The 26,837-nt window shown below is 39.4% G+C and overlaps 1 protein-coding gene across 1 annotated transcript in view; it reads left to right on the forward strand.

The window, feature by feature from the left end:
• RPTOR (regulatory associated protein of MTOR complex 1) overlaps positions 1 to 26,837 on the forward strand; it is a 5,042,670-nt gene that overhangs the window by 4,037,798 nt on the left and 978,035 nt on the right. Inside the window, exon 23 of the mRNA XM_044068087.1 lies at positions 3,893 to 4,073. Within this exon, the coding sequence (XP_043924022.1) occupies positions 3,893 to 4,073 (181 nt within the window). The remainder of the gene's footprint in view (positions 1 to 3,892; positions 4,074 to 26,837) is intronic.

Consider the following 26,837-nt stretch of genomic DNA (forward strand, 5'->3'; position numbering starts at 1 on the left):
AACCTAGATTCAGAATTTAAACAACTTTTTATGCTGGATACCTTCAGTATCTCCAGATCTATAATGTTTTTATTGTATCCTCTTTGTTTAAATCTATTCCCCATCCGTTTAACCTCTTCCTTAAATTAAACTTCATTACTACATATACCTCTAAGTCTTTGGAATTGATTTTAAGGTATATTAGATATAACATGTTATATAGATATAACATGTTTTGGATGGCAGATTTAAAAAAAAAGTGGCTTTGTACCCCCTTATCATCCAAGGGTGAGGTTGTTTGAAGAAAGTGTACTATGTGAATTTCATAAACATCAAAATAATATTTTTAGACACCACGGTTGCAACCTGACAGATAAAGAAAGGGCTGCTTTAAAAGGTCTAATGGAAAACAAAGATTTAGTTATACTTAAGGCCAGTAAGGGTGGAGCATTAGTAGTGTGGGATATTAATGGTTATACAATGAGGTTAAAAAACAGCTGGGTGATAACAGGTTTTATTTAAAACTTGTTTTAGATCCCACTGTTGACCTTAAATTTAATATTGATAAGACCCTAAAAGGTTATAAGTCTAGGGGTTTTATTAATGAAACTTTATTGAAGGAATTAATGGTGGATAACCCAAAATCTTAACTATTTTATATTTTACCAAAAATACATAAAAATGTTTTCCTCCCCCAGGTAGGCCTATAGTATCAGGAAATGGGTCTCTAACTGAGCTTATTTCAGCATATTTAGAATTACAGTTGAAACCATTATTAGCCCTTATTAGATCTAGAATTAGAGATACAAATGAGTTTTTGCAACTGATGGATGATATAATGTTATCTGGTGATTGTTATATTTGTACACTCGATGTACAATCATTGTACACTAGTATTCCTCATCATGGGGGAATAGAAGCAATTAAATATTGGTTGTCACAATTTGGACAATATTCTGTTGAACATTGTTCTTTTTTGATAGATCTGATCAAAATTGTGCTGGAGAATATTGTGTTCTTTTTTGGAAATGAATGTTGTTTGCAGTTAAATGGAACTGCAATGGGTACTAAATTTGCGCCAATCTACGCAGATTTCTTCATGGGGTACTTGGAATGTAGTTTGATTTATGAAGATAGTGTTCCTTTTAAATCTAAATTGATAATGTGGCGTTGATATCTTGATGATTGCTGGGCTATATGGTCTGGTTCTTAAAGTGAATGGAACACATTTGTAGATCATTTAAATTTCAGTGTGTTTGACATAGTCTTTGTTGATAAGAAAGAAAAAATGGCTATTGATTTTTTGGATGTGCATGTAGTTAAGAACAAGGATGGTACTTTAAGTACAAGTCTGTTTAGAAAACCATTCATAAAAAAATCATTACTGAGGGTGGATAGTTGCCATCCAAAACATGTTATATCTAATATACCTAAAAATCAGTTCCAAAGACTTAGAGGTATATGTAGTAATGAAGTAGAATTTAAGGAAGAGGTTAAACGGATGGGGAATAGATTTAAACAAAGAGGATACAATAAAAACATTATAGATCAGGAGATACTGAAGGTATCCAGCATGAAAAGAAGTTTAAATTCTGAATCTGAGTTTCATGTTGAGAACACTGGGAGAATAGTTCCTTTAAGGTTTATTGCTACATTTGGAACTAATACCTATAAATTTCGAGGTATAATTAATAAATTTTGGCATATTTTGAAGCAGGATCAATTTTATGGTAGTTATCTTACAGAATATTGTAAATATGGGTATAGAAGAGGTAGAAATATAGGAGAATCACTTTCATGGTATAAAAAATGGAGTGCAAAAAAATAAAATTGGGTACCACAAAAGTGTGTAACCCTTGTGGTAGATGTACATATTGTAAAATTATTCCTAAAACGGAATCTTTTACATCCATTAATGCCTCCAAGGTTTATGACATACAGCATCTAATAGCTTGTAGGACAGAATGGATAGTATATATGGCAGTATGTCAGTGTGGGGCCTTTTATGTGGGCCAAACATCAAAATCCTTCAAAAGTAGAGTGGCACTGCATATAAGTGACATTAAATGTCAGCGGGTGCAAAGTGCCTTATATAAACATAAAATGGATCATGTCATGGCACACTTTATAGGGATCGATACAATATGTAGCATTAATATGAGAGAGACTGAAAAACATTTACTGTTGGATAAAAAGGAAAAAAATGTATCTGCGGTGGTGGTGCTGCGGTAGCGTTGTCACCTCACAGTAAGACACTGACCGGTTCGACTCTCAGCTAGAGCGTTTTCTGCGTGGAGGCATGCGTGAATGGGCGTACCTTCGTTGAAGGTTGTGCGTTAGGGCTGGCAACTCAGCACATAAAAATCAACTGCCAATCATTAGCGGACCGGTGTTCCGCTGTGGCGACCCCTAACTGGGAAAAGTCGAAAGACAAAACAAAAAAAAGGAAAGAATGTGGATTTTGAATTTAGGAGCTTTATATAAACCTGGTTTAAATTAGTTTCTTTAAAAAGTAAGGTTTATGGGTGAATAAAATAAAAAGGTTACTAAGGATAGTGATATACCTAGGTGTATATGTGTATTAATTGCATTAATGACATGATGTTTGTATTTTTCTGTATTTTTATTTTTATTTATATATTGGTGCTTGTTTAGAATTTGGGCATGTCTCTTTAAGGGGGACATATTTAATGTTGTGATTAAGGCACTGGGTATAATCCATTGATGACGCCTAAGAGGTGAAACTGGTTTGGAGTGTGTATTTCTGCTGTCTGCGAGCTATTAAAGTTATTTGCTCCTTCTGCTGTATTTGAAGCTTGTTTTTGGCTGATGGTGTTACGCTGCAGTGCCGGATTTACTTTGTTTTATATATATATATATATATATATATATATATATATATATATATATATATATATATATGTGTGTGTGTGTGTGTGTGTATATATGTATATATGTGTGTATATATATATATATATATATATATATATATATATATATATTTTTTTTTTTTTTTGGGGGGGGGGGGGCTGTTTAACCTGTTGCTAATTCATTTCATGAATATTGTTAATTTCTACATCACAATGTGTAGTTCTCCACTTTGGTTCTCGACTGAAGTTTTGTGTTCAGAATCTGCACTTTCAACTTCTGTCCTCATTTCTTCTTGATTTTGAAAGACACATGTTGTAGTTGAATTTGTGACCCTGCCAAATTGCTTGTATGTGTAGTCACCATGTTTGTGCCCATGTGTGTGTGTATGTGCATGCATGCATGCACACTGCCAGTGATGGACTCACATGTTCAAGATTATTTTCTCTTCCCTGTACCCACTGAATACTGGGATATCAGGATAGGCTTAGGATAGGCTGCAGTTTCCCAAAACCGTGAAGTGGATTATGCAGGTAATTGCAAAATAATAAGTAAATCCAAATAACCAAGTGGCGGAGCTACTGGTTATAGCTTAGTAATGCCTTATTGTGATAAAAAAAATGTGGTTCTTAACGGAAGTTAGTTTCGCAGCCCAGATCTAAGTCTGACTATTGGGATGCTGCATGATATTTACACTCTGTTTACGACCAGCAGATGTATGCCAAGTCAGAATAATTCCTGACTTGAAACAAACCAATCAAAATATGATAAAAGTCATGTATTATTTCTGCTTTTATTTTCCTTTTATACAACGATTTAAATACAGATAACTTCTTGTTCCAAAGTGGAAACCATTTTTAATTGCTTTATGTGCCAGGATGACAGAGTAGAAGTACTACTTGTAATTGTAATGTAGAGTAGTGTTCACATATGTTCCCTGCAGCATTTAGAATACATTAAAGAAAATGAATGATGATGAATGGAAATGAGTATTAATAAAAGTGAGATTACAGTCTGCTGTTTCTACTTTTTTTTTCCCTGCCAGGGGCTCTCCTCCTACGCCCAGTGCTAGCAGTTCCAGCCTCACAAATGGCGTGACAAAGCCAAGCGTCAGGGAGACCTCATCCAACAGGCCTGCTAATGTTGGCAACATTGCTATACAGTATACTCCCCACTCCCACCAGTTTTCAAGAACAAGAAAAATGTTTGATAGAGGTCCAGACCAGGTAAGTGGAGTGTATTACGATTCTTGTGAACTTATCTTCTGCCAACAGAATGTAAACAGAACGCTTTCTTGTTTTTGAATGCCATTGAATTGCAGATGGGTTGGTGGTGGTCTGTTTAGCTGGTTTACATTTAGAATTGCGTGTGGCTATAATCTTTAATTTTTTTTCCTTAATACATCTGTCAGAGTGTGGATAGCTGACTTTTTAAGGAACAGTTTGTATGCAGTCATCTTAGTGCAAGAGTATGAGCATTCAGTATTAAGCCAGGCACACAACTTTTTATTTTTTTTTTTTTATTTGTTTGTCCCTTAGTTAATTTGGTCAGTGTGCCGTCCCCAGATTTTGAATATTCCTGGACTAACCAGTGGGTGGAATCCTTGCTTAGGCATGCCAAAGATTTGTAGTAATTTGTCACTTGAGTATGTGAGTCTACATGATTTATTTGTGGTGACTGAAGTAGAGTATATTAGTAACAACTGGTGATTTTTTTTCTTCTACCTGCAAGGTGACATTTTGGGCAGAAGTAAAAAGAACTTTGAATGAGTGACTGGAAGATTTCATTCAAGGCTGTTAGCTGGAGGGAGTGGGATACACTACTAATAGGGATATATATATATATATATATATATATATATATATATATATATATATATATATATATATTATTATTATTTTTTTTTTTTCATTTTTAGGAGGGGTTACAGATAATAATGTATCAGGACAGTGCAGTGGCTCATTGGTTTGTTTGAGTTTGTCTGCCTCACATCTCATACAGGGTCTGGGCTTCAGTACTGAGCTCTGATCATGGTCTGTATGTAATTTTAAATGTTCTCCAGGTGTCTTTTTTGTGATGTGATTTGTTTTTAAAACATACCAGTTAGTTGACTGCTGTAAACTGTGATGCATTTATTTCTACCTTTGTGGTATTGGTTGTGGTAGAAAAGGGTCTGAAACAGGGAAGTTGTCTTACTAAGTTTTCAAATAAATTAGTCGTCAACAGTGTTTACTGCTGCTGTCCTGGAGTCAGAAAAGTTCAGTATCAGTGTGGTGATAAGTCCAGTATCCAAAGCAGCTCAGTAGTCAAGAAAATAAATATCTGTAACCATGAATGAGAAAAACAAACTGAAATTTAATACTGTTAAAATACTGATAAAAAATTGATAAAAACACTTTCTTGTAGTCGGTTATTTTATTATAGGACGTTTGGGGTCTCGTTAAGGATGCCACTGTCTTGTATGAATAACTTTTTCTGCTTTGAGCTTGAATTTGAAGAAGGTTTATGTCTTGCGCTGGCTGGTCAGATATTTATTAATACCGTATTTCCCCGAAAATAAGACCGGGTCTTATACTTTTTTCCCCCACCGAAATACGCATTAGGGGTTATTATCAGGGAATGCCTTATTTTACCACCCTCCCGTACAACAGTCTACATTTATTCGTGTACGCAAATTGACATTTATTTGGTATTTTTCCGTTATTGGGCAGCAGTTCTAGGTAAAGCGTTAACACTTGTGTGAGAATTCTACATAAACATTGCAACAAACATTTTAACTTCAGAATATCTACACCTTGACTTTCACAGTGCAATATTTCATGCTTAACAGAGAGTGCCGAAAAATCTCAATACATGTGTATTGGAGGAGGGGAATAACTGCCACTTTTTGAGTAGTGATGCTTTCTTTATTCCTTACCCAAACCATAAGAGAAGAATGATCTAAAGTCATAAAAATGAAGTCTGGGAACTAGTGGCTTTACTTTGTAATTACTTCTTGATAATGAAACCTTACCTTAATACAATAAACTCAAAAAACTGACAAGAGCTTGCTGTCAGCTGAAAGCAGAAGCAGTCCACCCTGTTGTCCTGATAATGGATAAGTTATTCAATTACAGTCATGTCATCTTCTTCTGGAACATTGTCCTAAGTCTCCAACCCCCGAATTCCAGCCTGAATTTCTTGCGACTCCATTTCCTGTAGATCCATTGGCCCCAATCTGTCATGCCCAACGGCAATAGAGCTCTACTTAAATGAGCACTGCTTGTCCATGTAGCCTGCTCATAGTGCATTGGCAACACAGCTGTCAGTGATTTTATCACATGAATTCTTCATCCAAGTCACAACCTCTTGCAGGCTAGGCTTCACAAAGTTTCCACCCTGATTTCTCTCCAGTTTATTTTCAATGTAGTCATTGAGTTCCATGTGCAAATGGTCCTTGAATGGCTTGTTTATTGCAATATCAAGAGTCTGGAGATAGGCAGTCATTCCTCTGGGAATCATTATTTGATCTAGTCTTTTATGTGCAAGTAAGTTCTTCATGTCTTTAGCATGGTGAGTGCTGGCTGAATCCCAGACTAGTAGACCTCTTTCACCACCTCACAAAACAAGTGGCAGCATTACATCAACCCACTTCCTTATAACTGCTTGTGTGCACCAGGCTTTTTCGGTTTCAAGAATGTAAATGCCTGAAACATGTTCAGTCTTATCTTTCTTGCCCTTCCTAATGATTATAAGTGGGTTTTTCTTTCCATGTAGATGAATTGCCAAAATATAGGTAACGTGCACTTTCGTAACCAGTGGAGGGAATGTAGATTGATGAGGCACCCCTCTGACCAATTGTTGTTTGAGATCCTAGGCCCATAAATACTGCAGTTTCATCCATAGCAGTCATGTTGTAGAGTTGGTATTCAGAAAAGTCAATGCCAGCAACAAAGGACTTGAATGCAAGTGCATGTTTAATGACGTCAGTATCTTCCAGCTTGAACAGAGTTGTCGATCTTCTTAGAGATAGTTCATATCACTGAAGGAAGCCATCCAGCCAATGTTGTGATGCTTTGAATTCTTCTGGGGATATTTCAAACTGTGGTGCCATTGTAAGGGCAAATGCTTGAATATCAGCCCTGCGCACAACCAAAGCCTTTGCTCTCCTGTTAGCAATCCATTCATAGATGATGTCTTCCAGCTCAGGAAATAATGGTTGCCAACCTGATTCACACTTGCACTTCTTAGCATTTCCCTCATCCACCTGTTGACTGAGGTTGTTATACTCTGCTTGCCATTTTTGGACCATTCAGAGATCCAGCTTCTCTTTGCAGAAAGCCATCAGATTCTTTCCCAGGGAGTCCTCCACGATTCCTTTCTTGTACCCGGAATAGCTCTTTCTTTTTGCACTCATCTTGTCTAAGGGGGGTTAATTAAAGACTTAGGAGACAGGAGAGGCAACAAAAATGGTGACAGTTAAGAAGACACAACCACACCTATTCATTATCAAGTGCGCATGTTTTACGTGCGTTGTCTGTACTTTGACCAAAGTACACTTGCCAGTGTTTATGGGCCAAGGATCTCAAACAACAAGTGTGAGTGAGGATTAGGGTTACAGCAAGAATTGTGGAGGACTCCCGGGGAAAGAATCTTATGACTTTCCACAAACAAATTCCAAAACTGTGAAACCAACAAAAAAGTGGCGGCGCAATAAACTGGAGATTCGCTTAAAAACAAGAAACAAGTTTAATTAGCACTTTCGGAAAGGACAATACCTTTCCTTCATAAGACATCTTGCAACTTAATTAAATCCACCTTATATAACCTTATGTTGTTAATTAATCACAATCAATTAACCAATACAAAAAATTTAAAATAAAAGGAAAAGCAACGATGTACTAAAATCATTTTATACACAATTAGTACAATCTATTTTAAATCTCAAACAACTCACCTCTTCATAGCTAATTTTCTAAGTACGCATTTTAAAGACATAAACTCATTTAACCCTGGTGGGGCATATGCCATTGTTCTAATCTGCCAGCATAATTCTTGGATCTCTAAATCCAGTTTGAGATTTAAAATAGATCGTACTAATTGTGTATAAAATGATTTTAGTACATTTATCGAAGAACTGTAATTAACTCATTATTATATTTTAATATTTATTATTGGTTAGCATATTTAACAATGTTATTTATAGATTGTATTTAATAAAATTAATTTAATCTATTTAATTATATGTATAACCAAATAGTGAGTTTTTGCCATCCTAAATAATGTTCTTGTATAGGCTGTTCATTTTTTGTATAGGTTGTTCGTCATTTGTGTTTGCTGCATTCCGGCCTTAGGGGAACGAGAAAGTGTTTACAGTATTTTATTTATTTTTAATTCAATATGTATAAATATATTTCTATCTATTGAAATTAAATAATTTGTAGGATTTTTAATAATAATTTATTACTTGGTATTAAATGAAGAAGGTAATGGTGTATCCAACCCAAATCGATCAAGTATTCTTAGTTTGTAGCTGTTAAGGTTTGCTTACTGTTTTGTTCACGTATATTTGTTTAATCGTTGCTTGTCCTTTTATTTTAAATTTTTTGTATTGGTTAATTGATTGTGATTAATTAACAACATAAGGTTATATAAGGTGGATTTAATTACGTTGCAAGATGTCTGATGAAGGAAAGGTATTGTCCTTTCCGAAAGCGCTAATTAATCTTATGACTTTCTGCAAAGAGAAAAAGTTGGGTGTCCAAATGGTCTGAAAATGGCAAGGAGAGTACGGTAACCTCAGTCAACAGGTATCAATAATATTATTGTTTTAGAATTCAACACGTCCATCGAGTGTTGTTGATGATCTTAACTGGGGCTTATTTTTGGGGTAGGGCTTATATCATGATCACCTTGGAAAACCATGCTAGGCCTTATTTTCTGGTTAGGTCTTATTTACGGAGAAATACTGTACCATTGTAAGAGATCTTAGGTTGCACACTTGAAGGCACTAGCCAGCGAATCAACCCCAGATTCATCTTGTTTGTGGTAGAGACATTCTTACTGTTTTTTTAACATTTTCATTAGAGATTGGCTTATATGCTTTGTTACATTTCAAAATTAGTTTTTTTTTATTGTGTGTACCGGTAGAAATGATTGGGTTTTATCTCAGACAACACTTCTGACAGCATGTTAGTATTTCCAGGCTAGTACTGATAAGAGTAACTGACACTGGCACAGCTAGGGTGGAGCGAAGTGGGTAACCACTCGGAAACAAGGTGCTGGGGGCACAGTCAGTATATGCCTTTTGACGTTCAGAAATAAATCCTGATATTTCATTTGTGGTCAGAGCTAAAACTCTTTAGCACCTCATGTGTAGTATGCAGCCTTTTTTCAGTCTTTAACTTGGACTTTAGGGAGCACCAGATCAGGGAACTGTACAGGGCACCAGAACACCTAACTATGGTTCTGCCAACAGATTCCAGCAAACTGCAACTCCAGATTAGTTAAAGAGCAAAGCTAAATCTAAGTTTTAGTTATTGTGATATCTTGGGTAAGATGTAGTATGGTCAGAAATAGGGAGTAAAAAAATATCTTCTGTGTAAATTTGACCCACAGCTGCATGAAATTGTACTCCATATGTAGTAAGAAGAGCAGTCTTTTTATAATTTTTTGCTTAATTGGTAATTCTACATTGGGGATAATGCCCTGGTTATGGAGAAGATTTACCAAGTTTTATTAATAGGTCTGGTTCACGTAGGAGCTACCCGAGAAGGATAAGACTGAGCAGCTGCTCCCAGCTTCTCCATCTTGGGGTATGAGGCAGTTCTGGCTTACACATGGATGGCACCTAGCCTGCACTGCCTGTGCAGTCTAAATATATTTGCATTCATAAGCGGAGAGGAAGTCAGGGCATGGTGGGATGTTTCCCCTAGAAAGACTCAATAGAACAGCTAGAAAGAGGTGTTGAGAGGAAGGGGAGGTACTTCCAGGGGGGAGGGGGTAAACCACCCAGCAGGACCAGCAAGCTGGCCCCCACCCCCAACCAGTTCTTGATGGTGAACTCAGGGGCTCATAGATATTTCTGGGCTGGAACAATTGGACCTAAGGGGTCTCCCTTATCCTGGCAATGCCTAGCCCCCCCCCCCCTCCAGTTGTGTGCAGGTAGAAGAGCTATCAGACGTGGTCCTGAGAGAAACAAAAAAATAATACTTATTCAACATTTGCAATGTTTGCAGTCAACCTCTCACTGTACCTTCATCAAGAACTGACTGTTTAAGTGGCACTGTTACAGTTATGCTGCATGGCAGGCTCAGCTAGGGCATTCTACAAATGTGCTGTCTACCCTGTTCTCCCCACATTTAGGTAAGTAGCTTTTTTTCAAGCTTGTGTTTGCAATAATTCGCTTTACCGTCTCCGTTAACTTTTTTTCTCTATACACATGTGTGACAAGGGGATATTTAGTCAGCTTTGTACTGACAACCTCAACTTCTAAATGTTTTAGAGCGATCCTATAGATAGTTATACAATGACTGGACATTAACATTCAGAAATGAGCCTGCCCATTGTAAATTGAGCTTATACCAATGGGAAAAAGTGCAGTCGCCTGGACTTTCTTCTATTAATATATGCTATGGAAATTCTACCTTTCTTTAATTTAAAAGGGGGAAAAAACTTACAAAAACTGGAGACTTCATAAGAAAGAGAGAGACAGGACAGAGAAAAATACAAGGGTAATCGGGTATGTTATGCAAAACTAGAGAAACATACCTGATTATCCTTATATTTTCTCTGTCCCTTCTCTCCCACATATTTGAATTCTCCCTATTTCATTTTTTTTTTAAATTAGAAACAAAAAAATGCAACAGAGATCTTCTTTCTCCATTTCTTCCTTTACACAGCACTGATGTACTGCGTATGTGTGGGAACATAAGTCCCATACACATGCTGTGTACATAAGAAAAGCCCCAGGATACTAGGGCAAAACGTGGAAGAGCAGCACGGCACTGTTATGCAAAGTAAATAAACTTTTTTCTTAAGTAATATCGTTGTATAAGAGCAATAACCCACGGCTGGGTGTGAGTAATGCTGATTTACACATGGTTTTCGCCCGAATGACCAGACCACTGCAACCATGGATAAATCCAGCATTACCCACACCCAGCCATGGGTTATTGTTATAATAAATATGTCTTCTGTTTAGGCCACTGCATAGTTAGGTAGTACTATAAAATCAAGAAGAACCAAGAAAATATGCATAGTCCTGTACTAAATTTCAGATTACTTGTTCTGTTTACAGCTTGCTGCACTTACACATGCAGTGCCTTCTCTTTCTCTGCTTTTAACTATTTTATACATATTAAAGATTTTTCCAAAGGCTTTTTAATTATGCTAAATTTGGAAAGGATGTGATATAATTATATGGCATATAATTTTCACATACTTTGCAGAAGACTGCTGCCCACTTGTTTCCAAAACAGGAGGGAGGCTTGTGCCTAGTACTGTTTTTAGCGACGCTCCCCTCATCCCTCGTGTGAACTGCTTTCCTCATTGATGAGGTATTATTTTTAAAACTGCCAGACTCATCCTGCGCTATCCACGCATCATGACCTTGCTTCCACTCTGTGTTAACAAGCTGCAGTATTTGTCTGCCTGCAGGGGCCACTACTGCAGTCTTTTGTCCCTAATGGGATGTCTCCATCTGCACAGGTGCAATGGCATCCATTTCCTGATAGTACTGATGTTCAACTGCTGCTTGTTTTGTTGCTCCTTCAGTTGTTACTTAAATAAATATTGAAATGAGTCCTGCAAGAGTTAAAAAGCACAGAAGTGGAATTTGTTTAAAACTGAAAGCAGCTTGGGATTTATAGAGCTGCACAGAATTTAATTTTTCTCATTTTTTTAACCCGGTTAAGTGAACTGATCTTTCTTGATCACTTCTCAGCCATAATGAAATCCACAAAGGCATAGGTAAATATGGTTTGTACGGACAACTTGAACACTCAGCGAATGTTCTGGAGGAAGGAAACAAACTTCAGTACCTCACAAAAACTTTTTTTAACACTGGGGGAAATGTATACTTTCACACAGTGACAATAGATCAGGAATGATCCCAGGCAACCAGGGCTATGTGATAACTTAACCTGTTAGCCATTTTATAGACCATTTCTAGGGGCTCACTTTATACCACTGGCTCTTTGATAAGGATAACTCGTACCTCGAGAGAAAAGTTCCACAGCAGTTTTAATATACACTAAAACTGCTTAGTGCAAGTTATATGTATCATATTTACACTGCCCTTAATAACCAGGGATGGTGTTATTTATTTGGGCGCCTCCAGCAAACCTCAACTGATGGGGCCTTCCAGCAAGGTTTTTTCCACATTACACTGCTAATACATTGAGACATTACTTTTGCATAGGACATTCATGTCCTTTTATGTAAATATGAGAGTCTACACAAGCAGTCTTCTAAATCATGAATGGCAGGCACATTACTAGCTTTTTAGTTGCGATGATGTCACATTTTGTCACTATTTACTTCATCAGCATAGCCAACATGAAAAAGAGCCATTCAGACTTTAGCAGTTACAATCATGCCACATATCTGAAGTGTAGGTACAAATTACAGCACTGATAAGTATGTCATTGGAAACTTGAATACATACCCATAAAGACAATAGTAAGATACCCACAATACTATCTTCTACTATCAGCAATAGTAACATAGTTGTGCAGTTCTGCATGTTGCATGTACTCACTTCTACATCCTTGAAAGTTGGCTGTTACATACATAAAAATGGGACAGCTTGAAAGAAGTGTTTTTTTGAGGGGCCCACTTCTCGGCTCTTCCTTATCCAGTCTGCAAGAAGAAGAAAAAACTCTTAGGAAGTCTTTGAGTGTCAGGCCAGCTGCTCCACTGCCTCAGCTGTCAGTGGGTGACTTTACTATGACTGGACTTGGTTCCTCAGGCTGCACATCAGTCTCTTTTAGTCCCTCTGGTCTTATTCCTCAGGAAGCTCTAAAGGGCCAGGAGTTAGACACCATCCTCTGTAGCTGTATGGCTGTCATCACTTTTGTCCATCTCAGGGGAAGGAGTGGGTGAGGGTTTCCCTCACAGCCAGGCTACGATGCCTGATCCCTGGGAAAGTGCCCGTACTATGTGTTGGCATTTTTACAGACAGTCTCCTTGTAAAACAAAGCAAACAATTAAGAATGATATTCTGCTTTTGTTATGGATAGGGATGCTTTGCTCGAATTTGCTAAGGAATTAATTTCTGCTTTTATTGTTCCAAATTCTGTTTTTTTTTCTTTAACTTCAGAAAGAAAAATAGTTCCTGTCATTCTGACATTGATTCTTAGTCAGAGCAGGGAATGAAAGGGGAGTGTGTTTCTTCAGTGAACTCTCCTCAAGCTGAATATTGTGATTCTGAGATTCATAGGTAAGTACTACGCTAGATGCTCTTCTGGGCTATTTTTAAGCCCAGGCAATTTCCCTTTTGGTGCTTGATTTATCTATCCCATGTGGTGTTTAGATTGGCCATACCCATTCCCTGGTCAGTAGTAATATATTACTCCTAGTGAGAATAGCTGTGATCATGCCACAGATAATTTGAGTGGAACCCATGCGTAGATAAAGCATTTAAGAGCTGCATATGCCCATAAGTAGTAAAAGTGAGGAAACTCCCTGTCCATTAGTACTAATATTGAGACAAGTGTTCCTTCAGATTCTTGACTACAAAAGCTATTTTGTCTGGAACCTTAGCTAAAATGAAAGTGATATTTTAATGAGAACAGAATACAATCACTATTTCCCAACAAAAGTTTTATAATTTGCTGCATTTTGGATGTTCCACAACCTGCAGCTGTCCCTCCAATGCTTTATCAGCTTTAGAGGATGTTTTCTTGACAGCTTGGTTTGTAATCCCAAAGCAGACCCTGTACTTCTTTTGTCATCAAAGCCTTCTGCTGCTCAACAGATTGTTAATGCTATCCCCATTCATTCTGACAGTCATGGGAATGTGTGTATGATAGACTTGGACAGAAAATGTGTTCTTCTGCTAAATTAACTTTCAGAATTTTGAACTGCCATGCTGAAATGTTAAAATGTTCTTCATGTTTCACTGTTGCAGTCATTACATTTGAGTAATCTGCTGGCAGGTTGCCCTCAGTCAGCCTGAATAACAAAGTCTTGGGTCCTGCGTCAGTTGCTGTCTCCACTTCCATGACGTCAGGTTGTCAGGGGTATAAAACATGTAGCCAACGCCATTTTAATCAGTCTTTCTTGTCGCGCGGTGCCCGAAGCAGAAGCAGTTTGCAAGTGCCGGTCAGCCAACTATTGAAATTTTCGTTTTCAAGTTTCAGAACCAAAGTCTTCAATCTAAAGCCAAATACCCCATTGGGGAAACTTTTTCTTGCTCCTTACCGATGTCAGTAAAAGTTAATAATTACATTACTTGTGGGAAGCAAATACCTCATAAGGATTTTCATTTGTACTGTATTCCTTGCCTAGGCCCTGACACAACGTGCCTTGCTGTTGTTTTTGTGCTAAATTTAACCAACACACTATTGAGCGTCGGTATATTTTTGCTTCTAAATATTTTGGTTCAAGATTTAACTACCATGAAATGTCGTCGGTTAGCAATCGCCGGAGTTCACAAAAAAACGCAAGGAAAAAGAGACCGCCGAGGTCCAAAACCGACGACGAAGCTTCTCCTAAGCCAGTCGCCAGTTCACCAGTACTCAGTGAGCGCTTTCGCAACCCCTGATACCTGCTACTTTTGAGTCACAGGCCTCTACTGAGACCCATACAGAGTCTGGTATGCTGGGAGATTCTCAAAGTATTGAACCTGCGGATGTCTCTTCCTTGGATGGGTCCAGAGCCGCTGAGCAGGCACGGGCTTCTGTGGGTGTTTTCAGGCCTCAACATTTTTATATTAAACTGACGCCATCAACAAAAACAAGGTCAAAAACAACTTCTATGTCAAAAAAACTGATGTATGAGCCACGTGCTTAGGCCCGTATGCCTAAAAAACAAATGATCAAAATGGCTGAGGATTTAATTACCTTGATCAGGGGTTCCCAACCCCACCCCCACCCCCGCTAAGAGGCCTAGGCAAGTCACTGATTATGAATCTTCAGATCAGGTTTCCTTTTCTTCTGATTCCTCTTCTGATCAGGAATTTTCTATTCCACCTTATGAGGATTCTTATGCAGAGGAATCCATCCCATCTGCATCTCCTCCTGAGGATTACTCTTTTGGAGAGACCTTGCATACCTTAAGGGAACATTTTTATTGGGAGAGTCAGGACTTTTCTGAATCAAAAAAGAGGCTTAGGGATTTCCTTCTTCTACCTCAGCATAGCCCTGTGCTAGACATCGTGGATGATGTGTTCTGGGAATCAAGCATGGCTCCTGATTCCTTGCCTCCGGCTCATAGTAAGCCAGACAGATATTACAGGGTTCCTGACTCCCACAAATTTCTTTTCAAAAATCCTGCTGCTGATCCTGAGACTATTTCTCAGGGTCCCAAGGGTGTTAAGGCTTCTACAGCCAAAAATCCTACCCTTTCTGATAGAGACTCCAGGGCGCTGGATAGACTGGGTAAGAAGGTGTATACGTCTGCAACCTTGGCAATCAGGGCTTTAAACTGCCAGTTTTGTATGCTTAAATATCAACAACATTTTATGGGCTTACTGAAACAGAAAATTATGTTGATCTCTGATTGTGTGGAAAATAGAGTTACAGGGTTTATTGCATGCAGCAGAACAGGTTGGAAAACATACTTTGCAATGTGGTTTTGATTCCTTGGAGGCCTCTTGTAGGGCCGCCATTACTGGATCTGTGATGAGAAGGCATGCCTGGCTCAAGGAGCAAAATCTGCCTGATCATGTTAAAGCTAAATTGTTGGATGCCCCTTTTACAGCATGATACTCTGTTTGGTAATAAGGCAGAATAGGTTTTAAAGAAAATGGAAGACAAAGCTAAATCTGTGCAAACTAAAATATTTTTTGCAAGTGCAGCCACCCAGGTTCAGTAGGCACTGACCTACTAAAAATTGGTCCTTTCCTGTGTCCAGCAGAGCCACTCAAGGCACACCCAGGAGCTCAAAAGGCTCCAGATATCAATCACAGGGATCCTACAGGTCAAAGCAATGGGGTGCCTCCACCTCCAAATCTGGAGGAAACAAAGGACAACCCTACAGTAAACAGTCTCAATGACTTTCCCCTACCATCTCCAAGCACTTATCTTTTGGCAGCCCCCTTGGGGGAGAAACTAGCACTTCATGCTCAAAATTGGCAGTTAATTACCCAGGACAAGTGGGTATTAAACATAGTATCCCAGGGGTACAGATTTCATTTCCATACTTTGCCAATTCCAAACGGATGGCCGGATCTGCCACAAAACCAGTGGGCAGAGGCCCAAAAACAAGTCATGTCCCTCATGGATATGGGGGCTATTCAACCGGTACCAGAAAAAGAAAAAGGACAAGGATTTTATTCAAGACTTTTCCTGGTACCCAGAAAAGACAATTCATGGCGTTCAATACTGGACTTATCGATTCTGAACACGTTCCTGGACATTCCAAATTTCAAACTGCTGACTTTACAACAGCTACTGCCTGTGCTAGGCAAGAATGCTTGGTTAGTAACTCTAGACTTAAAAGAGGCATACCTGCATATCCCAGTAAGGGAATCTTGCAGAAGATACCTCCGCTTCAAAGCAGGCTTTTTGCATTACCAATTCTCTGCACTGCCCTTTGGCTTATCTACTGTGCCCAGGGTCTTTACAAAGTGCCTGGCACCAGTAATTGCATTCTGCAGACAAAGAAACATTCAAATTAATCCTTATCTGGACGATTGTCTTATTCAGGCAGAGGACAAGGACACTCTTCTTCAACATCTGGCATTTGTAAAAAGTCTCCTAGCATGCCTAGGGTACACCATAAACAAAAAGAAATCACAACTGGTACCCTCTCAAATAATTACATTCCTGGGTGCAAGCTTGAATACAACTGCCCAGATGGCTTACCTCACACCAGACAAACAACTGCAATTGACAACATACTTCAAACAACTTGCAACAAAAACCCAGTTATCTGCAAGACAAATTCTGCAGGCTTTAGGGTTCATGGCATCCTGCATTCTACTAATTCCATATGCGAGACTGCATATGAGGAAACTTCAATGGGACCTAAATAGTTTATGGAGTCAACATTGTCACAGCCTGGAAACAATGATCCCTCTCATTCCCTGCCTACAACAGGAGTTTCTTTGGTGGGCAGAGACATGTCACCAAAACAAGGGACTGTCATTCACTCTTGCCACCCAAACCCTAACTACAAACGCATCAGGCTGTGCTTGGGGGGCCCACCTGGCAGGGAGATGCATTCAGGGCAAATGGAGCCCAAACCAAATGCATCTGCATATCAACCAGAAAGAAATGCTAGCTGTTCAGAATGCTCTGACAGCCTTCAAGGACTTACTTCATCCAGGACAACTACTGATAAAGATGGACAACACCACAGTTATGTGGTACATAAACAAGTGGGGGGGGGTACCCATTCCTTCCCCCTCTGCAGACTAGCCATGGTTTTGTGGAACACAGCTTTGACTTACCAAATAAATCTTCAAGCTCAGTTCCTGCCAGGAAAGTAAAATACTCTGGCAGGAGACCTAAGCAGAAATCTTATGGACCCGCACAAATGGAAACTGGATCCACAAATCTTCAACATGTTAACACAAAAGTGGGGAAGCCCAGACATAGATCTATTTGCCTCTTCCCAAAACTATCAGTTGGACAAATTCTGCATGAGAACTCATCGCAAAAAAGCATGGAAAGTGGATGCTGTTTCCTTCAGCTGGAAAAACCTATCAATCTATGCCTTTCCCTCTCTGCCTCTACTCTCCAAGGTCTTACTAAAAGTCAGACAGGAAAAACAAAAATGATTTTAATTGCTCCGGACTGGCCTCGCCAACACTGGTACCCACTTCTAAGGAATATGTCACACCTTCCTTCGTGGTACTTGCCTCAGACACATCACCTACTGTCTCGGCAGAACTATCAAATTCTGCACACTCAGCTCCAAACTCTGAATCTTGCAGCATGGCTAATCAACTAATTATTCAAACCACATCTCTCAGTAAACCTGTGATGGATGTCATTTTGGAAGCCAGAAGGCCTAGTACTAGAAAATCGTATGCTGATAAATGGAAGAGATTCTGTGCTTGGAACAAAGCACAGGGAATAGACACAGCAAAGCCCACTATTCCTCAGATTTTACAATACTTAACTGAGATGCTTGACAAGGGCCTATCTTTTTCTTCAATAAAAATCCATGCCTCTGCCATCTCGGCTCATTGCAACACAGAGCCTCCTCTCTTATCTCATCCACTGCTAAAACAGTATCTCAGAGGGGCCAAAAATGTAAGGCCAACCAGGAGAGTGCCAACTCCCGCATGGGACCTCAATTTTGTGCTGGAAAAACTCACCCTACCTCCTTTTGAGTCAGCTGCTACTGTGGATATAAAATTTCTTTCTTGGAAGATAGCCTTCCTTTTGGCAGTCACTTCAGCTAGAAGGGTTTCAGAACTATAGGCTCTCATGGCAGTGGAGCATTTCATTAAATTTTACCCGGACACGGTGGCCCTCAGGACCAATCCTTACTTTATGCCTAAGGTGGTATCCAGTGTGGCTCTTAACCAAACCACTCACCTGACAACTTTTTTCCCAAATCCTCAGAACAAGGGGGAGTGGATTCTGCATTCATTGGATGTACACAGACAACTAAGATTCTACTTGTACAGGACAAAATCTCTAAGAAAATCTGAGCAACTACTGGTAGCATTTGCTGCAGGATCAGAGGGGAAGGCTATATTAAAGCAGACTATTTCTAAATGGATAAGCCACTGCATTCGTTTCTGCTATTTGCACCATGGTAAACCTGTGCCAAAGGGGATCAGATCCCATTCCACCAGGGCTGCCTCTACTTCAGCAGCTTTTCTCAGAGGGGTCCCTACCAGAGACATTCTAGAAGCTGCTACTTGGAGCTGTGTTCATACATTCACAAAGCATTACCATTTACCTCTCTTCTCTAAATCCAGGGCAGGCTTTGCCACTGCAGTCTTGCAGGGCCTTATAGCTGCTTCTAATGCTGTTTAGCTCCATCCTCCCATCCATATCTTTGGGATTCTACCCAAATGTATTGACTGCAACAGTGAAACACGAAGAACATAGTACAGTTGTGTACACTTACCATAAATGTAGATGTTCGAGTGTATTCACTGTTGCATTCTGGATTACCCACCCGCCATCCCTCATTCTATACCTTTTCTTTCCTTCACTATGCTCAAAAGCCTTTGTGGTGTATTTGCTTTTAGTTGAAGGTAAATTTTGTTTCTAAGGTGCATTTATATATATTTACTGTTTATTTATATATTTTTGCTCCCCATTTGGGGGACACCTGACATCTGGGGCAAGAAAAACTGATTAAAATGGCGTCGGCTGCATGTTTTATACCCCTGATGAACTGACGTCATGGAAGAGGAGACAGCAACCGACACAGGACCCAAGAGTTTGTTATTCAGGCCGACTATGGGCAACCTGCCAGCAGTTTACCCAAATGCAATGACTGCAACAGTGAATACACTCGAACATCTACATTTATGGTAAGTGTACACAACTGTACTTTTTGTATTGCACTATGTGGGGAATATGGAAAAGTTACTGGTACCCCCCCCTCCCCCCGAAGTAAACAATGCATTGTATCTGCTTTTCATGTAATTAACACTGTCTAAAGTGTTCTTATGATTTTGGTAATACTATCTCCACAGCTGCTGCCATGAGGTCAGTTATAAAAAGATTTGCTTGGTTATGTTCTCAAAACTTAGGAAAATGTTAAGACTGAGATTTTAAATTCTCCTCTTGACAAGTATGTTCTTTTAGTCCCTTCAGTTGTTGAGTTTCTTAAAAGATTCAGTGATGGAGGGAAATTGATTTTAGGGATGGCCTAATTTTTCCAGCCCTTCTTTTCTAAGTTTAATAAAATCGTTTCTCTAACTCAGCACCCTTTTTCAAAGAGCATTTAAGCAGCAAGGTGCTAACAAACAAGATTTTAAACAGCAATGACAGTGTGGTTCTAAAAGGAAAGGGAAAGCCTCCCAAAATCAAGGACAGTCCAGAAAGTCAGAATGTCCACTTGCCTTACAGCCCCCTCTTCCCACCCTAGCAAACTCTCCTTCTGTCTGTTTTCATCTTCCCCAGTACCATCAGATCATTTCAGACAAATGGATTCTGAAAAATCACAAAACAGCACTACATGTGACAGTCCGAGTCTATTCTTCCTTTTCTGTGGATTAATCCTCATCCTGTAAATTCATTTTTCCTCAGATTTTGGAGAATGTTGTCGTCTCGGGGTGATAGGACTAGTGCCCGCATGGGCAAATGATTTTTATTCAAGGATTATTCTGGTGCCAAAGAAAGAAGGAACTTGGAGACAAGTCCTTGATAACTTCTCCTTTCTCATTCTTTTTGTGAAGGTCCCAAAGTTCAAAATATTAATTGTGTCTTATTCCTTTTCTCAGTTTCATGTTAAAGTTAGACTTGAAAGATGCTTACCATCACATTCTGATTAACAAAGGTTTCAGCTGTTTCTTAAGATTTTCTGTATTTAGCTTATATTATCGACTGTCTGTGTAATACTTTGGTCTGTTTATTGCACCAAGGATAATTACAAAGTGTGTGGCTCCTGCAGTTGTTTACTGCAGACCTCAAGGCGTTCACATGTTTCAGTATTTGCATGAAAGTCTGATATTTGCAAACCCTTTTTTCCAGCTGTCATGGTTCTTTAAGTGTTACTAAACTCCTGCTCAGTCTGGGGTTTCAAGTTAACTTAAAAAAATCTTCTGTCATCCATTCTCACAGAATAGTTTTTGCTGTCATCTGGATATTTCCCTAAGAAGAGCTTTTCTTCTAGACAAAGTAGAACTGTACAAAGAAACCTTCTTGAGCTTTTACAACCAGCCTCTGGTATGCCCCAAGGAATTTCTCAAGGTTTTGGATTCCATGGCTTCCGTGATTGCCATGATTCTCTTGGTCAGACGTTACATGAGCAAAATTCAGTTGACCCAATTTTTTTCCAGATGTCCTTCAGAGCCTTAATGGGTTTTATTCCAGAATGTTTCTGGTCCCCATGAAAGAAGGCCCTTGAAACCCATTCTAGATCTTTTCCAGATCAGCACCTTTTTTACAGGTGCCTTCCTTCAAACCTTGTTTCACCTTCTTCAGCCTCAGGCTTTCCTAGTCTCTCTGGATCTCAAGGATGCCTATTCCCACATTCCTGTTCATCTCCATTTCAGGAAATGTTTGCATTTCTTTGATTCTTCTTTGCATTTTCAGTTCTCTGCTTTGCCCTTTGGTCTCTCTGCTGCCCCAAGGGTCTTCACCTAATGCCTCGCTCCTGTGATTGCCTTTTGGAGGATGAGGGGGATACAGATCTTTTCTTATTTATTTATTTTACATTTGTTTACCGGGAAGATCCGACTTGACACAGGTCCATTTTCAGCAGAGGCCCGGGGAGAAAAGCTCTGGACAAAATGCATAAAATCAGAACATAATACATTAAATCAGACATGATATAATCCATCAATCAGACATCATAACATGGATTATTGACATTTTGTTGCTACACAATAAAATCCCTAGGATGTCACATAGCAACCAGATGAGAAATAACATTTTGCATGTAGTTTATTATAGAACATTATAACATAAGTGTATCTTGCAATAGTGCTGTTGAAAACAGCTGTAGAAATTAATATTAATGGGATTTGGATACATATTCTAGCTTTGCTATTAACAGATTTCTCGTTTTAACCCATTTTGCATTTCTTTGGATGTATGAGCCTTGCAACTCAACATGGTAGTATAGGTATGATGTGTACAATACTTGACTTTTGAAGGTGGTGGGGAAATGTTGAAGCTATTCTGGCATGATGGTTAGTGGAAGGGATGAAACAGTGTAACATCAGACATGTTGTGGGAAGTAAGATTCCAATCAAGTCATAGGGTACTATTAGGTAGAGAAGGGATTAGTAGTGCATATTGGTAAAAAGTAAAGATAGGCTTTCGTATCTGGACAAATCTGCTCATTCAGGCTTTCTCTGCAGAGACTTTGCTTCAGCACCTTCACTGTGCTATTTTCCTCTTGCAGAGCCTAGGGATTTACAGTAAATTTCCAAAAATCTTTCTTGGCTCCTTCTCAGGATCATGTTTTTCTCGGATGCAGGCTCCAGACCATTCCTATGCTGGGATCCCGGACACATCCCAAGACTTTAACTCTGATTGCATGTTTTCAGTCCCTTCTTCCTCTGGACTCAGTTACAGCCATGGAGTTTCTAAGGGCTGTGTGGTACATGGCTTCCACCATTCCTATGCTTCCTCTAGCCAGGATTCATATGAGAAAACTACAGTTGTTCCTAAAGTCAGTCTGGCTTCAACATTCTCATCCTTTGGACTTTCCAATTGCTCCTATTTCATGACTCAAGCTAGAGCTTCAGTGGTAGATTCATCAACTGTCTCTCAACCCAGGGCTTCCTTTTCAGCCCCCAGTCCCCCCACACAGGAACTCTTTTCATATGCCTCAGAAGTGGGATAGAGAGCTTCTTCTGCCCCTCTAAAAGTTTGAGCCCTTTGGTCCCTTCATCAGAAAAAGGACCATATCAACATCAGAGAGATAAGAGCTCTTTTTCTGGCTCTTCATGCCTTCCATTCTGTATTCCTTCCAGGTCCCCTCAAAAATGTTTACAGTCAATACCACAGTGATGTGGTACATCAACAAACAAGTGGGACACGGTCTTACTTCTTGCGCAGATTAGCTATTCAGGTCTGGGATCTGGCTGTCCAATATCAGGTGACTCTTCAGGCTGTTTATATTCCTCCAGAACAGAACATTTTGGCAGACTGTCGGAGCAGGTCCATAACACAGACTCATGAATGAATGATTTGCAGAGATGTGTTTCGGGACATTTTCTTCCAGTAGGGTAGTCCACAGGTAGATCTTTTAGCCTCCCCTCTAAACAGACATCTTCCTCTGTTTTGTATCAAGGTCCCCATGTCCTGTGGCTTGAAAGGTGGATGTGCTCTCTCTTCCTTGGAAGGGGTGTTTCTTTATGCCTTCCATCCCTTCTTCTCATACCAAGGGTCCTGTTCAAGATAGAACAAGACGCTTCCAAAATCTTGCTGGTGAGTCCCTTTTGGCCCAGATAGCATTGATTCCCTCTTCTTCTTCTGTACTTAGCCAAAGGCAATCATCACAAGTTACCTCACAGGGTGGACCTACTCACACAAGACAAGGGTTTTTTCATCCAACCCCACTTATCCACTCTTTAGCTGACACTGTGGCTGATAGGGTTTTGATCCCTTTTAGGCACATTTTTTTTCTGAGGATGTGCTTCAGGTTCTGCAGGAGACCAGGAAACCCACTACAAGGAAATCTTTTTTGTCCAGATGGAAGAGATTATCTGTTTGGTATCTGCCTCGTAACCTGGATCTACTTTCCATGGAAGTACCTTTGGTTCTGTCTTATTTGTGTGAATTGCTTCATGCTGGGTTGGCATACTCTTCAGTTAAAGCCCACGTTTCAGCTGTTTCTGCTTGTCTGATTTTGACTCCTCCTTTGGCTTCTAGATTTGAGGCCAAACAATTCCTTAAAGGCGTCCTTCATATTAGGCCTCCCAGGAAGCCTATTGTTTTCTCTTGGAACCTTAATTTTGTTGTTGAAAAATTGACTCGGGCTCCTTTTGAGCATGCAGCTTCAGCTTCCTTACAGCACTGTACTTGGAAGACTACTGTTCTTGTGGCCTTTACTTCAGCTGGAAGGGTGTCTGAGCTTCAGGCTGTTATTGCTATACAGTGGATATAAAAAGTGTACACTCCCCTGTTAAAATGCCAGGTTTTTGTGATATAAAAAAATGGGACCACAATAAGTCATTTCAAAACTTTTCCTACCTTTAATGTGACCTATGACCTGTACAATTCAGTTGAAAAACAAATATGTTAGGGGAGAAAAATATAAAAAATAAAAAACGTACAATAAGCTGGTTGCATAAGTGTGCATGGCACATTTGGCTTGGCAATATTTGCCCACTCTTTCTTGCAAAAGCACTCCAAATCTGTCATATTGTGAGGGCATCTCTTGTGCACAGCCCTCTTCAGGTCACCCCACAGATTCTCTATTGGATTTAGGTCTGAGCTCTGGGTGGGCCATTCCAAACTTGAATTTTCTTCTGCTGAAGCCATTCTTTTGTTGATTTGGATGTATGCTTGGGGTCATCATCATGTTGAATGTTGAAATTCTTCTTCTTCTTCAGCTTTCTAGCAGATGCCTGAAGGTTTTGGGCCAAAAGTGATTGGTATTTGGAACTGTTCATAATTCTCACCACCTTGACTAAAGCCCCAGTTCTAGCTGAGGAAAAGCAACCCCAAAGCATGATACTGCCCCCACCATGCTTCACCGTGGGGATGGTGTTCTTTTGGTGATGCAAAGTGTTGTTTTTGAGCCAAACTTACCTTTTGGAGTTGCGGCCAAAAAGTTCAACCTTGGTCTCATCAGACCATAATACATTTTCCCACATGCTTTTGTGAGACTTGATGTATTGTTTTGCGAATTTTAGCCAGGCCTGGATGGTTTTCTGTGTAAGAAAAAGCTTCCGTCTTGTAACCCTACCCCATAGTCCAGACATATGGAAAATACAGGAGATTGTTGTCACGTAGTACACAACCAGTACTTGCCAGAAATTCCTGGAGCTCCTTCAGTGTTGCTGTAGGTCTCTTAGCAGCCTTCCTGACTTGTTTTCGTCTTGTCTTTTCATCAATTTTGGAGAGACATCCAGTTCTTTGCAACGTCACTGTTGTCCCATATTTTCTTCACTTTTTGATGACCGTCTTCACTGTGTTCCATGGTGTATGTATCCAATGCTGTGGACATTTTTTTGTACCCTTCTCCTGACTGATACCTGTCAACAATGAGATCCCTTTGATGCTTTGTAAGCTCTCTGCGAACCATGGCTTTTTGTGTAGCAGGCAACTGAGTAAATGTCAGGAAAATCCTACTAGGACAGGTAAACTTTATTTGGTGTTAGAGTCTGTCTAATTGATGGCAGATGTGTACACAAAAAGACTGAATGCTATAATTAAATCAAAAGGTGTTTCAACAAAGTATTAGTTTAAGGGTGTGCACACTTATGCAACCAGCTTATTGTATGTTTTTTATTTTTTATATTTTTTTACCCTAACGGATTTGTTTTTCAATTGAATTGTACAGGTTATAGGTCTCTTTAAAGGTGGGAAAAGTTTTGAAATGATTTATTGTGGTCTCATTTTTTATATCACAAAAACCTGGCATTTTAACAGGGGTGTGTACACTTTTTATATCCACTGTACCTCCTTTTTTAGTTTTTCTTAGGAACATGGTGCCTCTTCGTACTAATCCTTCTTTTATGCCCAAGGTGTTTAATGAGTTGTCTCTTAATCAGTCTATAAATTTTGCCACTTTTTTCCCTTCTTCATAGTCTGCTAGTGAGAAGGTTCTTTACACCTTGGATTTGCACAGACAATTCAGATATTATTTAGATAAATTTAAAAAATTAAACTTTGTATTGTGGAGCTTTTCTCCCCGGGCCTCCACTGAAAACGGGCTCCCCAAGCCCAGTGGACCTCCCCAGTCATCAAATTTGAATAAATAAATAAATAAAACTAAAGCCATTCATAAGTCTGAACAATTTTTTTTGTTTCTTTTCATCCTAGATATCTAGGTTTGGCTGTTTCTAAGCAAACAGTTTCTTCATGGATCTCTAAGGCCATTTCTTTGTGTCACTCTTTTCATGGGAAAAGCCTTATACTTCTGTTAAGGCTCATTCTACCAGGGCTGTGGCTTCCTCTGGTGCTTTTTTCAAAGCATTGATGCCAGTTCCATCCCTGAGGCAGGTACTTGGACTTTTGTGTATACTTTTAAAAAGCACAATAAATTGGATGTAGTTTTCAGAGCTAGAGCCAGGTTTGCCAGTGGTATCATGCATGGCTTTCTAGAAAGCTGTGCTGGATCTTCCTCCTTCCACCTTTCCTCTTGAGCTTTTGTGCTCTGCCTATTGTAATAAATACTGCAACAGTGATATGAAAGGACATAGTACAGTTGTGTAAAATCTTAGCATAACAATAGATGTCCTTCCCTTCACTGTTGCAGTATTCGCTCCCTCCCGCCTCCCCCTTTTCCTTTTTATTTTTTCCTTCTGGATGCACATGTTCCTCCTTTACTCCTTGGACTGTTGTTCCTCTTTGAGCTTTTCAGTTCTGAGGAAGGTACATATGTACGTACATCACCTGTATACCCTACACTGTGAGTGGGGAGCATACATGTGACATATGACTTACCAGTGATCCTAAGGCTTTGGCATACTGACCGGAAATCAGGCTACCCTTGGCAGGGAATCCCTAGTGTAAGGAATACTGTAACAGTGAAGGAAAGGACATCATCTGTTATGCTAGGATTTTACACAACTGTACTTTCATAAAGTAGCAGAAAGTATTCTAAGACCTAAGCCAACATGGGAATTGAGAAAGACAAAAATTAGCAATAAGAATGACTGCATGTAGGGGTATAGAAAGTAGGCAAAAGGAAGCTGGAATTTACTGGAGAAAATTAGCAGAAGAATCAAGGTTTGTAGAGTGAGTAAATAGAAAGGAAAAGGAAAAATAATACTTTGGGATGAAACTAAGCAGTTTGAATTGCAGGTTAGAGACTACCTTCCTTACAAGAGATTGATAACAGAGTATAGGCAAAGCGAAAGGGACAAGGGATTTTTAAATGAAAGACCGCCTGTGGTAGTGTTGAGTCTAAGACAGAAGTTGCTGGTAAAAAATTAATGATTAGTAGAGCATATAAAATATTGCATGATAACTATAATTATCATTCAGAGGAGGTTAGAAAAGATTGGGAAGAGAGCATGGAAGGGCAGT

This window comes from Protopterus annectens, chromosome 4.part0, assembly GCF_019279795.1.
Source record: "Protopterus annectens isolate FY-2018-M chromosome 4.part0, PAN1.0, whole genome shotgun sequence".
Taxonomy (NCBI): Eukaryota; Metazoa; Chordata; order Ceratodontiformes; family Protopteridae; genus Protopterus; species Protopterus annectens.